Here is a 13,777-nt window from a genome sequence, read left to right as displayed (position 1 = left end):
GGGTTGGCTCCTCCTCTCTGCTACCGAGAGGAAACAAGAGTGAATGGTCTGTCCCAGCAGTAGCACAGAAACCGGGTGGGAAAGGGAAAGGTTTGCAATTCTTTAGTGCCTGACTGAGCAGCTTTGGGATCAGGTCCAGAATGGCCTTTGCTGCAGAAGGGAACCAAATTCCCCTTTATTAGCTTTGGCAGAGTCATTAGCCCAGTCACAATCTGGTTAAATAGCCCCAGTTTTGGTTTCTTAACCTATCTTGGCTTTAGCAATATGTCCTGATGCCCTTTATCTGACAGTCTTTGGAATCTACAGTAACATCTCCAGGAACTCCTGCCTGGTTCTTAATGAGTCCTAGCAGTTCTTTCTGATGACTGGCTCACGTTCCTCATCAATATTCTGCTCCTTCAGCATTTCCTGTCATCATTTCTGCATCCTTCAGTCATTGGGTAAGAGATGTTCCCAAGCGCAGAGGCATAGAATCATACACACATTTAGACAAGGACCTGAACACGGAGATATGTGAATGCATGCATTCACACAGCCATGCCCATACTAGTACAGACACATAGCCAAATGCACACTGCCAATCATGTGCAAACAAACCCACATTGCAGACATATACACAGGCAGTATAATCTGTGCAGACACTAGGAAATAATGTGAGTACACACAAGTATGTGAATACAGCATGTGCATGTATTTACACCCGCAACACACAAACATTTTTTTGTCCATATGTCTCTTAGGCCTTTAACTCCAAAATTCCTGTGGTGTTTGGGCTGATACATGAACTGTTCTGTCAATTAAAAAAAAAAGTCCAAAAGGAAAGAAAGAAATGAAGAGGCACAATAATAATAACAAAAACTCTGCCCCCATTTGCCCTCCTCACATACAGTATAATCTGTATGCCTCATTTTCTCTCCATACCCAATTCATGGCAGCAGCCAGGCTAAACACTAGCATTAACAGGAGACAAATAGCTCAGGGAATGTACAGTGGGTACAGAATCTGCCCCTTCTAGCTTGCACATGTGACGCTGGCTGACATCACTTTTGGCTGGGCATTTGATGGCCTGGTGGCTCATTACACTTTCTAGTGGGCAAGTGTCCATATCTCTAAAGCCACCTAATGACATAACCTTATCCCCTCCCCTTCGTTTGCCTGACCTTCCCTCTCCCCTCCTACAAGTCTTTCCTCCTTCTCCCCATCATGTTTCTCTCTTGTTCTCCTTGTCTAACCTCATTTGACCCAGTGATTCCAGCCTATCTTAGCTCCTGATCCCCACACACCTTCCTCCCTTACGCTCCTCCTTAACTCTCACTTGGCTCTTTTTCCTGCACAATACAAACATGATTTCGTCTCCCACCTTGAAAAACAAAACCCCTAATCCTGACCCAACTGGCCTCTCTAGCTGGCACCTTATCTCCCTGCCCGCCCCCCTTCAGCTCATTGAACCTCTGACTGAACTGAAGCTGGGACTGGACGACAGGGAGGGATCACTCAATAAATTGCCCTGTTCTGTTTATTCTCATTGAAGCATTTGGCACTGGCAACTGCTGGAAGACAGGATACGGGGCTAGATGGACCATTGGGCTGACCCAATATGGCTGTTTTTGTATTCTTACGAATGCACTGGTTATAGCGCCTCCCCTCCAATTCCAGCTCAGATGCTCTCCAATCCAGTTTCCACTCCCTGCACACCATTAAAACACTTTTGGCAAAGTCTCTAATGCTCTCTGTCCAGTCACAGCTCAGAACCAGTTCTCTATCCTCATCCACCGTCATCTGTCAGCTGTCGTCAACACCATAACCAGGCTCTTCTTGACAGCCTGTCCTCCCTTGGCTTCTGTGACTCTGGCCTCTCCAAGTTCTCTAACTGCTCCTTGATCATGTCCTTCTGAGGAGCCACCTCAGCCCCCTCTCCAGTTTTCCATTGGTGTTCCACAGGGCTCTGTGCTTGGCGCCCTATGCCTTAGCTCTGGATAATCTCATCTGCTATACAACTTCAACTCCGAGCCCTGTGTGGATGACTCAGAGCCACTCAAATCTCAGCCTGTCACCTGACATCTCTTGGGGATGTCTAGCCATCAGTTCAAGCACAACATGGCTAAAACAGAGCTCCCAATCTTCCACCCCAAACCCTGCCTGCTACCTCCTATCTCGATCACTGGGGACACCACCACGATCCTGCCTGTCACACATGTTCATAACCTGGGCAGCATGTTTGGATGTCATTGCTCCAGGACCTCACATTCAGGCTAGGTTTCAATTTTGCGGAGTCTTTCTTTATAACATCCCTGAGCTACAGCCTTATCTAGTCACACAGCTAACAACTGCCGTCCAGATGCTTATCTTCTGTCGCGATTACTGCACCCACCCTCTCACTGTTGATTAAATAACTCTTGCCGCACTCACAGCCGTTCAGGCTGCCGCTGCAGACACCTCTTCCTTAGTCTGTCACTTTGTCCCTGTCACCTCTCTCTTTGGATTCCTTCCATTGGCTTTCCTTCTCTACTGCATCAAACATAAGCTACTTATTTTCACTTTCAAGGCCCTTTATGGCATCGCCCCACCCTACCTAGCAGCGCTTATTTGCTAGCAAGATGTTGACTCCTGCCTCCAGTAGGCCCAGGCCGCCAGTTGCCATCACCCACTTGTTAAACTGTCAAACATCTTTATGCTTCCTCCCGTGTTGCCCCTCATGCTTGGGAGGCACTAGCCACGAACAGCCATTAAAACTAGCCCATGAGCCACCTTCAAATGCCCCCTCAAAAAAACTGTCCTGTGCCAGGATTTCTACAAAAATCTAGACAGTGGTTTGGTCGCTGGTGTACTGAGACCACTGCCCATCATGGTGACCAATAATGTTCGTTTCATTGGCCTCTCCCCCCATCTGTTTGTATCCAGCTGATGTTGCTTGTTTTACAGTTAAACTGTAAGTGCTTTGGGGCAGGGATCATCTACATGTTCTGTATTTGTACAGCGCCTATCGTGCTGGGATCCTGGTCCATGATGGGGGCTCCTGGGCACTACCCTAATACAATGAACAACAACAGTTGGCCTCCATGATGGCACTCGTAGCAGAGTTCCCAAGGGCTGCATGGACCATGGAGACTGAACTTCCCTCTCAACTGGTTCCTCCGAGCAGGACTGAGACACAGTGGCAGGGAGTAATGTGTGTGTGTGGGGGGTGGGGAGGCGGCCTCTATACTGCACCTCTTCTGGGGATACAGAGAGGATTTCAGTCTCCAAGACTGTCAGTCAATCTGGCATCTTCCACGGTGGGAGGAGACGCCAGGATGACCAAGGTTCTATGCTACTCAGCTGCCCCCTGTAATTTCAGGAATTAATTGTGGAGGATACTCCAATCTAGTCTCTGTTCATAGTTACAGAAAGAAGGCAACATCTCTGCACCCAAATGAACTCCTAGTGTCATGATCAGTTCAACCTTGGAGAATGGAGCAACAGCCACCATAGTTAGGTGTCTTATCCCACTGTTAATATTGTAGTAAGGTGGGTTCTGCTAGTCCCTCTGAGACCAGAGAATTCTAACTACTGATCACCCTGTGGAGAACATACTCCCTGTGTGTATAACAGACTCTAAACATAAAGGGTTTAAATTACCAGATGTTTGGATTCATTGCTACTGACTTTCCCTGCATTTTTTTTTAAATCACAATCCCTCCGCACTTGCAAACTCACTCTGATGTGCCAGGAAGTGCCCATTAACTGCCACTCAGTGCCCTAAATAGTGCAGCAAATGATTACATTTTAGTTAGTGCTTTGCTTATTGTTTAAGCAAAAGAGAATTCTCCTTTGGGGAGGGATTTCTTACCAGGGTTTGTTTTGATGCCATTAACAAGGGTCTTGCCCGGGTTGCTGTGACTGCTCCGGGATAACTCATCCTTCTCTTCTATGTGAGAGGGCTGCACTAATTGAGTACGTGGTTTTGACTGCTTCTGTCCTCCATCTCGCTCTTTTTTTGCAGTGGTAGATTTTGGAGACCTGTCTAACGGCTGTTTCACAGGCGTGGGAGACCGCTTCCCTTTGACATCTAGTTTCCGGGCAGGTGATGATGATTTGGGTTTACTCAAAGGCTTCCTCACTCCTTTGCTCTTTTCTTTCAGATCCTTTTTGGATATTTTATCAGTTCTGCTCACATTTTGCTCATTTACCAGCATTTCAGGGTCCACCATGCAGACATCTGGATGAGGGGGATGAGGATGGGGATCTATCATTAGAACAGGTTGTGGATCATGGCTAGACCTTGTGCTGCCATGATGTGAAGTACCCACAGCTTTGTCTACTGGGAGGAAATCTGCATCTTCATCTGAATCCATGGCAGCATCAGCTGTGATGGATGGACATTCCTCTGTCTCTGGAGGGACATCAGAGTCGGACTGGGAGGTTCCAGAGTCACTCACTGATGTGGGAGGGGTTTCCTCTATCATCGTGGCTTGTACATCACTACCAGTAGTGTGGTGTGGCCTCCCCTTCACTGAAGGATGACCTTCATCCTGTGAGAGGTCACTGTCTTCAGAGAAGTCATGAGGACTTGGGTTGATGAATGATGGAGACAACTCACCCTTCCTCTGTTTATATTCACAGGAAGAGAACTTCTGCCTATTGTCAGAGCTGGCTCCTAAACATGGCTCTCCCTCATGGGAAGCATCTCCATGGTCCTCAGTTCTTCCTCCCCTTTGTGCCTCTGGAAAAAGGGGCTGGAAGATATGCTCAGGTGACCTCAGTGAAGAAGGCCGGCTCTGCCTAGCCATATCCTCTTCCCCCAAGGATGGTGACACAGTCCAGTCAGAATCAGGAAGTGCTTTCTCATCTTTCACCTCTGCAGCACTCTGCACACTTCGGAAAGCTTGCGGACTTGTGCTCACTTCTGTTGGGCCATTGGCTGTGGCTGCTGCTTCTTGCTGATGAGGAGGAAATGATGTCAGTACATCAGGAAGTGAGGTCATTGCCATAAGCGTTTCAGTGACAGATAAGTGTTGTTCTGGGCTGGATGCACAACTTTGCTTTTGTTTTTCTGTGGACAGTGGTGACATCAGTGTACTTTGGCACTCAATTCTGCATGGCAGCGTGTCATCCACATCACATGTGAATGCAGAACCACAGTTCTCAGCAGACACAAACCCTTCGGTTTCAGCTGGATATGTTTTGACAGAATCAGCTGGAATCAATGGAGACACATCCCACAGGCTCCTGGTGTCTGGCTCTGCTCCTGTGTATGCAGAAAGCATGTGGGAGTAGAAGCTTTCTGCTGTAGTGTGTATCACAGGGGTAGTGGCTTCAGGTGAGGCATCCTCTGAGAGTCTGGGACAATCTTCTTTTGCCCGCTGTTGGGATGCAACTTCTCTTTCCACAGCCCCAGAGAACAACTTGTCTTCTTTATATGGGCTGAATGGTGAAAAGCTAAGGGAAGATGAATCTACACTGGTATCTTTTTTAGAGACCTCCAGGTACTCATCTTTCTTCCCCTGGTCTGAGAGCAAAGCATCAGAAAATTTTAAAATAAGAGATTTGTCCCCTAGGTGGCCTGATGAGGATGTCTCATGTCTAAACACAATGGATGGCTCATGTTTTTCTAGAGAGGAAAATTCAAACCCAGATGAAGATAAATCCATTTCTTTACTTTGCAGTGCCAGACCCTCTTGATGTTCCTCTTTCACATACTTAGCAGTAGACTTTAAGTAAATAACTTTGTCTTTGTCATAGCCCTTTGAAGCAATCTCTGCATGGTGATAATCTGTTACTAGAAAGTGTGCTTCCTTTGGGGACTTTTCAGCATCTTTTCCCTGTTGCAAAGAAATGTGGCTTGAATAGGACATTTCTGATGCCCAAACATCTCTGCATGTATCTGTCAGGGTACTGTAGCCAGCAGTACCTGTCTCTATAACTGTTGCTATTTCAGTTTTCTCAACTCCAAGTTCCTCTTTCTGCACTGGATCACAAGGGGAGGAGGCAATTGATGTTGACAAATGAGACTCTTGGTGCTTGTCCTGGTGAAGCAGCTCTGATACCTGGGCCATCTCCATTACTGAAATGTCTGCATACACTTCCTCCTCACTGACTTTTTCTGGTGCTTGGGGAGGGCTGGGCAATTTGGACTCCTTTTCAGATTTCTCCTTTGCACCTTTTTCTAACTCTGAGTCACTGGTGCTCTCTTCTCCTCGTCCTGCTTTTTCGTAGTAAAAGGATTTGGGCTGAGGCTCCATTGGTGACAGAGATCTCTGCTCCTGGCTGATAGAAATTATGTTTTCATCTGGATGAGCAGCTTCAATGTAAGGAGTTCTTTCTTCTTGATAAAATGCATCTATGGTGTATGTAGGAGGAGTGCACTCACGGCTTCCAGGAGAGGAAGGAGGCAGGGTCAAGTATGGTTCTTTTGGTGCAGCAGTTGATGAGCTCAGCCCATTTTGTCCTTCCTGCATTTCCTTGAATCTCAAGTCACTGGGCATCCCATGCTTATCTGACTCTGCCAGGGGTGAATATCTTTCCTGGATGCCTGTGTATGCAAAGGAAGAATCCACTTTATCTTTGGGGGAAGTTGGGGATGACAGCTCCTTTTCAGCAGAGGTGTAGAGGCAAGACTCTTCTTCTTTTGCAGAGATGTGATAAAGTAGCTGTTTCTGAGACACAGATACTTTCTCTGTCCTAGAGGCCACAAATGTAGGCTTCAGCTTTTCCTTATCAGGGTGACCTAGGCTGTCCACATCCTTCAGGAGAAGGCTTGGAAGCCCAACTCCAGACACAACTACCTGGTCATAGATGTCAGCATACTGGAAAGTCCTCTCATCAGGGTAGGGCGTTGGTTCCCTTTCTTCCTGCTCTAGCTGTTTAGCATGATCATCTCCTTTGGATGCACAGACCTCTTTCTCAGAAGGACTGGAAGAGGTCCGAGTGCAAGACTCTGAATGATATTCCACTTGGCTGAAAGAACCCATGTCCTCAGAATGGCCTATGATGTCACTGCTGCTTTTGGGATAATATGGTCCTGAAAAAGAGTGCATGCTGTTCTTTGATGCTGCATCGCTGTCTTTTTGGGAAGCTGCTACATATTCATATTCTGCTGGGCTTGTAGAGTACAGAAGACCAAATGCTGCTGCACTCTGCTCTTTGCTTCCTCTAGGGTCATCAGGAGCCTCAGTGGATTTGCTTTCAGCATTCTGCTCTATGTCTAGCATGTATTTAGAGTCTGATGTTTCTTGGTTCAAAGCATCAGCATCTGATATCTCCACTGTGGCCCCCTGCAGAACTTCAGCCTGCAAAACTGGTTTGCTTTGGTCTGTCATGAAATGTTTTTCTAGTTCTTGTGTACTTGTGTCCACTTCCTTTTCTAGAGCACTAGATGATGCAGGCAGAGGAGATACTGTCAGTGCTCGGTCTAATGATTTAGCATATAGATCCAGGACTGCTTTTTCCTTATGATCCAAGTAGGAGTAATCTTGTTTAGATGGGAACAATGACTCTTCCCTTCCTTTTGCTGCACTTGATGGTTTGACCTGTTTTTCTTCTATACAGACATGCTGAGAAGATGGGGTTGCTCTAACTACTTCTGATTTTTCGGAAGAGGTGATCTCAGTAGGGGATATTTCCATTTTATTTGTTTCCAGTGAAAGTCCTTTGTCCTCCCACTGTGCAAATTCTTGTGCTTCTGCTGAATCTACTTTGAAATGTCCAGCTTCTGTTTCTTGAGGTACAGGCTTGTCTTCACCATAACAAAGATAATCTTCCTTCTTAGGCAGATAGCCTGCCTGCCTGGGGGCATCTTCTTCCTGGAAATATCCATATTCTGAGTCTGAAGTTTTCTTCTCTACTGTTTCCAAGGCATAACCTTCATATGCCATAGAATGTATAATTTTTTCCTCTTCTGTTACGGTAAGAGAAGATTTTTTTTCATATTCCTGAACCTCATCCAAAAAAGTGCTCTCTCTTTCCTTATCATACTTCTGTTGGCTTTCCTTACTTCTTATCTCTTCCATCTCCTCTGGAAACCACACTTTCTTCTCATAATTTAGATTTTTCATATAAATATCTTCCATTTCTGGAGATTTTTCTTTAGTTTGTGTCTCTTCCATGAAATCACATGACTTGACGTCTTCAGAGCAAACATCTGAGGACTCTTTATCCTGAATTCGTCTGGATTCTGTGAAGCGTAAGAACTTCATATCTGGAAAAGTTTCTTGAGAGCACATTTCTAAAGCTTTTCCCCTGGCTAGGCTCATTTCGGTTAAAGAAAACACTCTGGTATCTTCTGGAGATATTTCCGCAGAAGAAATTTCTGTGGGTAGCATATCTTTAATTGGGCTGTGTTCTGGGCAAAGAGGAGATTTTGGTGTTTCTTTAATGATATCTTTGGCAGCAGTTTCCTGTGATTTTTCACTTGTAGCTGGGCTCTGCTGCGTGAAATGCAGGGGTATGACAGCTTCTGGGGAGAATTCATTAGTGGATGTGGCTAGAAATGTTTCTTTGGCAGGGCTCTTTTCTGTAAAAGTAAGAGACTTAGTGTCTTCTGGAGAAGTTCCTTTCATGAAAATGTCTGGAGATGTTTCCTTACCAGGACTCTCTTCAGTGAGAGAAATTGATTTGGTGTCTTCAGGAGAAATGTCTTTAATGAAAATGTGAGTAGATTTTTCTTTTTCTAAGGTATGGCCTGTGAAATATAGTGGTTTCTCTTCTTCTGGAGAAGCTTCTCTAATGGAAATATCTGAAGATTTTTCTTTACAAAGACTTTCTTCTCCAAAAGAAAGTGATTTGGAATCATCTGGAGATATTTCTTTAATGAAAATTTGTGAAGATTTATCACTTTCAAATTGGCTTTGTTGTGGCACCTCAGCGTTTTTGGGAGATATTCCTTTGGTAGAAACTGGCTCTTTAGCTGTGTATTTTGCAAATTCTAGTGAAACGTCTTGCATCATTTCAGTTTCTTTAAACTCTGCCTCCTTTTCTGGCTTTGAAATAATGTCTGTGCTGGGAATGTACAGTTTGGAATCATCCTTTTCACTAATTTCAATGGTTTTCTGTTTGTGATAAGAAATGTGTTCCTTTCCAACGGGCAGTTCCTGCTTTTCATTTCTGGGAAACATGGACTCCATAGGCAGCAGCACTTTGTTAGCTAAGCCTGGCTTCTCCTGTATAACAGAAGGCAACTCTTCTTCAGGGATATCATTAGCCGCAGGTGCTTCAGCTTTTTTAAGTGGTTCAGATTCACTCTCAGCTCCTTTTTCTACACCAGAAGTTTGTCCTTCGCCTTTCTTTACAGAAGCATCTCTGTCATTTTCAAATAACTCCGCTTCCACAGTTTCCAGTTTCTCCTCCACAGGGGACTGATGGAAAGGTGTGTGTCCAGCACTAGTGGGGCCAGATTGTGTTGGAGATGCCATCTTGACTGTGCTATCATCAGGACTTATGCATCGTTCCTCAGCTTCTCCAGAACTGGAGTCTACCTGGGAAAGCTGTGTTTCCTCTGTAGATAATAGCAACATGGACGCTTCTGTGCGGGATTCAATTAAAACATCAGCAAGGTGCCCTTGTTGAGTAAACAGCTGGGCACCGTAATGCCCTCTGAGTTTCTCAGGCATCTCAATATTTGGAGTCTCATCTTCTTCTTCCTCTTCTTCCTCCTCTTCCGTCTCTTCTTGCAGGCCCTTCTTCTGAGCTTTGAATTTTCTCTCTCCTTCTGCTAACGCCTGGAAGTCTTCAGAAGGTGGAGATTTAAAGCATTTGTCCTCCTCTAAGGAGGATGTTGGAGAGATTGTGCCAGCAGAGGGCACATAGTCTAGGCCTTGGGTGGCTTCAGTCCGAGAGGAGGGTATGCTGTTTACTGTGTCCAGAAGTAATGAACTTTTTCCAGTCTCTTCTGTTTGTGGAGCTGTTATGGATGCAACAGACTGATCTTCTGCTACTGAAGTGGCAAAAGAGGAAAGCTTGTCACATTCTGTAACAGACGTGGCAGAGGACACGTGTTCCTCTTCAGCCAGTGGGGCTGCTACAATGCTTGTAGGATACACAAGGATTTCAGATTCTTGGCTGATGTAGCCCTTGGCAGCAATATCAGTAATGGAGGTGGCTTGGATACCATGTACTGCTTCAAAAGAGCCTGGGTGATCAGGCACAGAAATATCATACGCACTAACATCATACTTCAAGTGCGGGATCCTCTCTTCCTGTTCGTCATGTATTTCCTCATCAGAAATGGTCTGTTCAGTCTCTGAGTAGCCAGGGATGGTTTCATCCTGGATGTATGAAATGTGTTCTGCTGTGGCTCCTGGGGGGACAGGTGCACTTCTCAGGGAGTACTCCTCCTTAGTTACCTCCTTTTCAAGTAACTTACTTTTCTCACTGATTTCCTCACTGAACTCTCTTTTCTTTTCTTTAGCAGTGAATTTTGTGCCCTTCTCCTCATCCTGGTGTAGCTGATAGAACTCTTTAGTCTTCATGTCCTTTTCCTCTGTGTATTGTTCTTCTGTTTCTTCCAGTTCTGCCTTTTCTATCACATCCTCTCTCTTTTCCTTCTCACCTTCCTCACCTGTATCCATCCCCTCAATGTACTTTTCACAAGTCATTTCTCCTTCCCTCTGCTTTCTGTCCAAAGATATTTTCTGCTCTTCTTCCTTCTCTTTGAGTTCTGGGGTCTGAGCTTCTCTTGCTGCTGCTTCTGTGTGCGTTGGTGCCTGCCCTCTCTCATCTTTGTGAACCTCTGGTAGTAGCTTGGCTTCCTCCTTTCTTTCAGCTTTTTCTGCAAACTCTCCTATCTCAAGAGGTTCCTCCAGGGCTGCTCTTTCATCCTCAAATGTTTCAGCCTGTCCTGCTCTCACCTCCAGCTGGACTGGCTTTTCCTCACATGGCAACTCTCTTTCCCTATCAAAGGTGATGATTCCCTCATCTGGGGAATCTAGAGGAGTCACCTTCATCATGATGTTCTCTTCCAAAATTAGAGCTTCATCAAGGTGACCCTGAGCAGTCATCTCAGGGACCCTCTTTCCTCCAGTTTCAGGTCCTCTCATGACTGCATCACTCGCTTCAATATCAGTCATTTCCTGAGCCACCTGCAGCTCCACCTTCTCTTCATAATTCAGCTCCTCAAAGTCCTTGGTCAGGTCCTCTGGTGAAGACAGGACTAATCTCTGCTCAGCCATGTCAGCCATTCCTGGCTCCTGCTGTACAGGTCTCTTCTGCGCTGGTGACATCTTCTGTTCCACAGGTGCTTCCTTTTCAGCTTTGACTCGGGTTTTCTCAGTTTTGATTCTACCTGGAACTTTTGCCTTGTATAACGTTTTCCTCACTTCTGGGGTAAACGGTTTTAAGTCTGGTTTAGACATTTTTTTCAGCTCTGGTTTGGCTTCTTTCTTTGAATCTTTTTTTTCTTCTTTCTTTCCATCATCTTTTTTAAAGTCCTTTCTCTCTTTCTTAATCTCTTTCTTTTCTTTGTCCTTCTTCTCATCCAGTTTAGACACTTTCTCTTTGAGGTGCTTCTTGCCAATCTTGTCTTTGGTTAGTTTCCTTTTCTCAGCTTTGAGGGCATCACTTGATTCTGTCTTTATCTTTTCAGGTTTAGCAGGTTTCTCGAGAATTTTCTCAGTATGTTCTTTCACTTTTTTCTCAGTTCTGGCCTCCTTTACTATCTCTGGTTTTATCTCCTTAGCCCCATCATCACTTGCCTCTTCTTTTCTGGCCTGCTTTGTTGCAACTGGCTTGGGGGAAGATTTCAGACTCTCTTTGCTGTCAGTTCGCTGTTTAATCTTGGTCTGCTTCAGAGAAGGTGGAGGCAGGCCAGAAGACATATCCTTCTGAGTAGCTACTGGGTACCTCAGAAGATCCAGATGCTTGAGCTTCTCAAGACCTTCCAATATTTTATTTTGTGGAGCATTTCCAGGAAACAGAACTCTTACTATTTTTTCTGTTGGGCTTGCTGGCAGCCAAACCACCAGGGCTGTGATGGAGGTCAGATAGGGGACAGAAATCTCACCTTCTTTCCCATTTGCTAGAATGATGCCAGTCTTTGCTTTGCTATTCCCAGCCCATTTCTGCATTAGAAACTGCATCTCCTTACTGTCCTTGACAGGATTCAGGATGTACATGTCCAACTTACCAACCCCCATCTTGTGAAACAGAGTAATGGGCTCGATGGTGTTACTCAGCACCCTGTAGAGGGGTTCTGATTTAATGCCGAGTTTATTCAGGTACTGCAATGTCAGGCAAGCCTCTTCAATGCTTCTCTTGACTTTCATGGATGATTCAGGCATCTTAAGCTTTTCAGGAACATTAAAAAAAACAACCCCAAGTTCTGGAGAGATGAGGTTCTTCATCCAGTCACTGTAGTTGGTGGAGCCTTGAGATTGCTCCTCATCCTGCTCAGCAATCTTCCTCTGGAGAAGCCCATTAATGCCAGGTAGGTTGTCTGCCCCAATGTGGGTCAGGAGAATGGAGTCAATTCTGTCCAGATGCCTGACCAGCTTCCAAAAGCAGGATTTCCTCTCAGAGCCACCATCCACTAGGATATTAAATCCATTGATAGCAAACAGAGCAGAGTCCCCTCTCCCACCGGGGAATATGTAGCAGCAGGGCTTGGACAGTTTCAGAAAGCCTCCAGAAGTGGGAGGTTCCAGAAGATCAAATGGAGTTGGCACATCCACAGTCTCAGAGACATACTCTGCAAACTCAGAGACCCCATCCATCTCAGGCAGAACTGGGTCAGGGTTCAGTTTCAGATTAATAAGCTGCTGGAACTGGGGGTGTCCAAGGTTGCTCCAGTCTCCTTCTCCCAAACACGACACAGTGAGGGAGGCCTTGTTATCTGGATCAGTGTTGCTGAGAAGCTGGGCAACCTATTGAGACAGACAAGGACAATCAGTCAGACACAGTAGTGAGACATTGCAGCATTTAATTTTTTTAAAGCAACAATTAATGTGGGACCATTAAGGACTCCACTGACATATTACAAAAGAGGCCATGACAGAGGGCAATGCCAAACTGCATCACTCCTTCAGACACACACAATGCCTCTAGCAGGCCCCTGACAATGCAGCTGTTAGGCCAACTTTGGCCAATGTGAGGTATGGGCCAGAGCCTGGGCCTTGCTTTCTCTTTCAAAGCCTAATGCTGCTGAGGGGGGGCCCAGCCAGGATGAGATCTTTTGCTTCCTTAATGACACGACTGCAAGTGTGACTGGCTCTCATGCACAGCAGAGGCACAAAGGGAGGGGCCTCCTTGTCCTCTTCCCCCCTGCCAACAAGGGTACAATCTGCCCCTAATCATGGGGTGTTTAAAAGCAACTGTTTCCTATTGATCTGTGAATCCTCTCCCTCAGCCCCACTCTTTCCAAAGCACACTCTCATGGTTTCCTATCAACTCTCACTGGCTGGCCATTATCCCATCTTCTTCTTCGAGTAATTTCCCAGTTTCGTAGTTATTGAAACTTTAGTTCCTTGATTCTGGGATTTTCTTTTCTACTCAGATTCATTCTCTCTCCTGACCCAAATTTTAAAAGGCTGGGACCCCATTGCTTATTTGGCAAGTGTGGGAATCTATCATCTGATTAAAAATATAGAGACGAGAGTTAATATCTGTTTCAGGAGTCCTTAGAACTATGCAGATATGCAAATATATTGACTAAAGTCATATTAAAAATTAAATAGCTTATATTTTATGAATGTTAGTTATAATATTTTGCATGGGGTGCTTTTGCATAAAGAAACCCTACTCAGCTGATGTCTTGACAATCTGGCCCCATGAAGGAATGGAAGCAAATAGTCAAGCTGAGAAAACCCAG

At 45.4% G+C, this 13,777-nt stretch overlaps 2 protein-coding genes across 9 annotated transcripts in view; one reads left to right on the top strand and one right to left on the bottom strand.

Annotated features, from left to right (window-relative positions):
- The window catches only part of MAP1A (microtubule associated protein 1A), a 125,775-nt gene that overhangs the window by 5,048 nt on the left and 106,950 nt on the right, over positions 1-13,777 (bottom strand). For all 4 annotated transcript variants that reach the window (XM_030577282.1, XM_030577284.1, XM_030577285.1 and 1 more), the window contains one exon: positions 3,830-12,833. In XM_030577282.1, coding sequence (XP_030433142.1) covers positions 3,830-12,833 — 9,004 coding nt within the window. The remainder of the gene's footprint in view (positions 1-3,829; positions 12,834-13,777) is intronic.
- Positions 1-13,777, top strand: part of PPIP5K1 (diphosphoinositol pentakisphosphate kinase 1) — a 232,677-nt gene that overhangs the window by 179,158 nt on the left and 39,742 nt on the right. The window contains exon 31 of one of the 5 annotated variants that reach the window (XM_030577297.1): positions 2,978-3,618. The exons of the other annotated variants lie outside the window; for them this stretch is intronic. Within the exon in view, the coding sequence (XP_030433157.1) occupies positions 2,978-3,063 (86 nt within the window). The 3' untranslated portion in view covers positions 3,064-3,618. Of the gene's footprint in view, positions 1-2,977; positions 3,619-13,777 lie in introns of those variants that run through there. 5 annotated transcript variants of the gene reach the window in all.

This window comes from Gopherus evgoodei, chromosome 10, assembly GCF_007399415.2.
Source record: "Gopherus evgoodei ecotype Sinaloan lineage chromosome 10, rGopEvg1_v1.p, whole genome shotgun sequence".
Lineage (NCBI taxonomy): Eukaryota > Metazoa > Chordata > Testudines > Testudinidae > Gopherus > Gopherus evgoodei.
The sequence above is the reverse complement of the archived record's forward strand: the minus strand, read 5'-3'. Positions and strand labels throughout refer to the sequence as shown.